Source organism: Rhagoletis pomonella, unplaced genomic scaffold, assembly GCF_013731165.1.
Source record: "Rhagoletis pomonella isolate Grant_MI unplaced genomic scaffold, Rhpom_1.0 Rhpom_scaffold_00006, whole genome shotgun sequence".
Classification (NCBI taxonomy): Eukaryota; Metazoa; Arthropoda; class Insecta; order Diptera; family Tephritidae; genus Rhagoletis; species Rhagoletis pomonella.
In genome coordinates this window covers 1,730,972-1,733,350 of record NW_023458560.1, presented here as the reverse complement: position 1 = coordinate 1,733,350, position 2,379 = coordinate 1,730,972, and the positions used below count along the sequence as shown (strand labels likewise).

The window sequence follows — 2,379 nt, the reverse complement described above, 5'->3', positions numbered from 1 at the left end:
CCTTCTTCGATTTCGTGTTCTAATTCTTCTCTCGCGGTTTGCTCTTGCGTCTCTACGCTTTCATTTTCTTCTTGTCCTCCGTTTTCAAGTACTGGTGGTTTGAAAATACCTTCTGCTAACATCTTTATCGGTTTGATTCTTGGCCACGAAAGCGTATGGAAAGAGTCCAAGTCAATGCGATCTCGTTCATCTAAGAAGAATTTTGCTTCCTCAACAGTTACAATGCCATTGCGATCTCGATCGAGTGTCATGTCTATCATTAATTCTGTAACTTCTACAAAGCCATCTTTGTTCGCATCATATTTATTAAATGCCGCCTCTGCCTCATAACGCATAGTCTGTGCATCCTCTTGTGATCTGGCGGCTTCGGCTGCAGCGGCATCTCTTTCCCGCTGTTGTTCTTTGTAGATATCGAGAGCTTCCGCTTCAGCTGCCTCTGCAGTCTTTTTCAGCTCTTCTTTCTCTGCTTTCACTGCCTCCTGTTCTTTGCGCCTATGTTCAAGATCCTTTCGCCGGGCTTCACGATCAACTCGCATTTGTTTACCAATAGCAATAAATTCCGATCGTTTTGCACTACCACGCTTGTGCAAATCCGCTTGCGACCGTCGCTGTTCTTCTTCCGCTCTCCCACGCTCCAAGCAAGTGTTTGGGCAACTAGCAGCACCCCCACTCCACTCATCGCTACCATCACAGCAATCACAAATTCCATCATTAACAAGCGAACTATGGATGTCCTCAGCGCGATGGCCGAGATTCGCACAGTTAAAACTGCCATTTGCACAGGCAGAAGTACCTGGTTCGTCACTACCATCCGCACAATCACAAAAGTCATCATTGACCTGCGTATGAAGTATGGTTTTTTGACCATCTAGGCAAACCCAACTTTTGCCGGGGCCGGGAGCATAGAGCGATGCCTTGAATAGCGGAACACCTCGCGGACGAGGAATATTCGCTATTGCCAACGCTACTACGATTAACACCACTAATAGCGGCAAAGATAATTTTCTCACCGACGGTAATTTGTTCATTCTCCCTTTCCTGAGATAAAAAATATTTAATTTTTTACGTACTTACGTGGTATTTATAATGCAAGTTACCTCTTTTTTGACGTATAGCGGCCTTAAAAACTGATGGCAGTAAATGATAAAATGATTGAAAAAAGGACAAGGAAATGTCAATTGCCGGCTTTAATTTCCCATCAGGGTTAGGACTCCTCCAAGCTTTAGCAGATGAGCATGATTCATGATTCAATCAAAGAACGTAAATCTATAAGAAGAGACAACTCGGGAAAATTTTAGTAGACAGGTAGAATAGGACCCCCTGATTTCAAAAATACCCCCTTTTTTCTAGCAACCCTATAGTTCTTATATAATTTATTGTTAAAGTTTTCATTTAAACGATGAATAAGATAGCAAAATATCATACAACTTGGTGCTACCAGACTGGAATTTTGAATAATAAAAGCGGAGTTTTAATTCGGAATTTTCACTTAGTAGAATTCTCCTTTCTGTTTTGCGAAGAAAAGGAGCTGAACACCGTTTGCAGAGAACACCTTTCTGCGTAGGCGGCCTTCGGCCGCACTTAGGAATTATAACTCTCAGGCAGTAGAATGCTCCTTTCTGTTTTGCGAAGAAAAGGAGCTGAACACCTTTTGCAGAGAACACCTTTCTACGTAGGCGGCCTTCGGCCGCACTTAGGGATTATAACCCTCAGGCAGTAGAATTCTCCTTTCTGTTTTGCGAAGAAAAGGAGCTGAACACCTTTTGCAGAGAACACCTTTCTGCGTAGGCGGACTTCGACCGAACTTAAAGCAAACAAATCGGGCGTGACCAACACCGCCTACATCATGGGCAATATTTTTGCACAGGGGTTCGTGACCGGAAACCCTCATTGACAATAATACACGCCCAGAATAAAAGTAGCGGTAAATTTTCATTTTCTTTTGTATTGATTTCCCCTGTATTCCTTTTTAAACATTGCCTTTTTTGTATGTATTGTTTTGTACAATATGGCAACACATGTTATGTGTCAGTTTGCAACCATGTGTTATTGTAAATATGGGTGCAATTCCATGAACGAAAGACACAAGATCACGTAACAACAAGAGAGTGAAAAAAGTCGATTTTTTTTAGCGGGTTCTACGCCATCTTGTTTCACTGGAAAACGAGCGAAAAGTAAACAAAGCTAAGAAAACAACGAAACCCAAAATTAGCCAAAATTATTGTCAGCCACTTTAAGCGCACAATTTAAGTAAAATGATGCAAAAAAATGCTTGAAAATGTATTGTCATGTTGAATTAACTCTTCTTTACTTAAATAAAAGTGTAAAATAGTGGTGCTTGTGATGTAAACAAACGCTCAGCTGACGAACCCGCTTTCG

The 2,379-nt window shown here is 41.6% G+C and overlaps 1 protein-coding gene across 1 annotated transcript; it reads right to left on the bottom strand.

Moving 5' to 3' along the window:
* On the bottom strand, positions 1-1,209 carry LOC118741589 (glucosidase 2 subunit beta-like; the record flags this gene model as incomplete). Its single annotated transcript, XM_036473585.1, is given in 2 exon segments — positions 1-1,038; positions 1,098-1,209. A coding segment is annotated over 1 exon segment (1,028 nt), but the record flags the coding sequence as incomplete, so codon positions are not given.
* Positions 1,210-2,379: the final 1,170 nt, after the last annotated feature.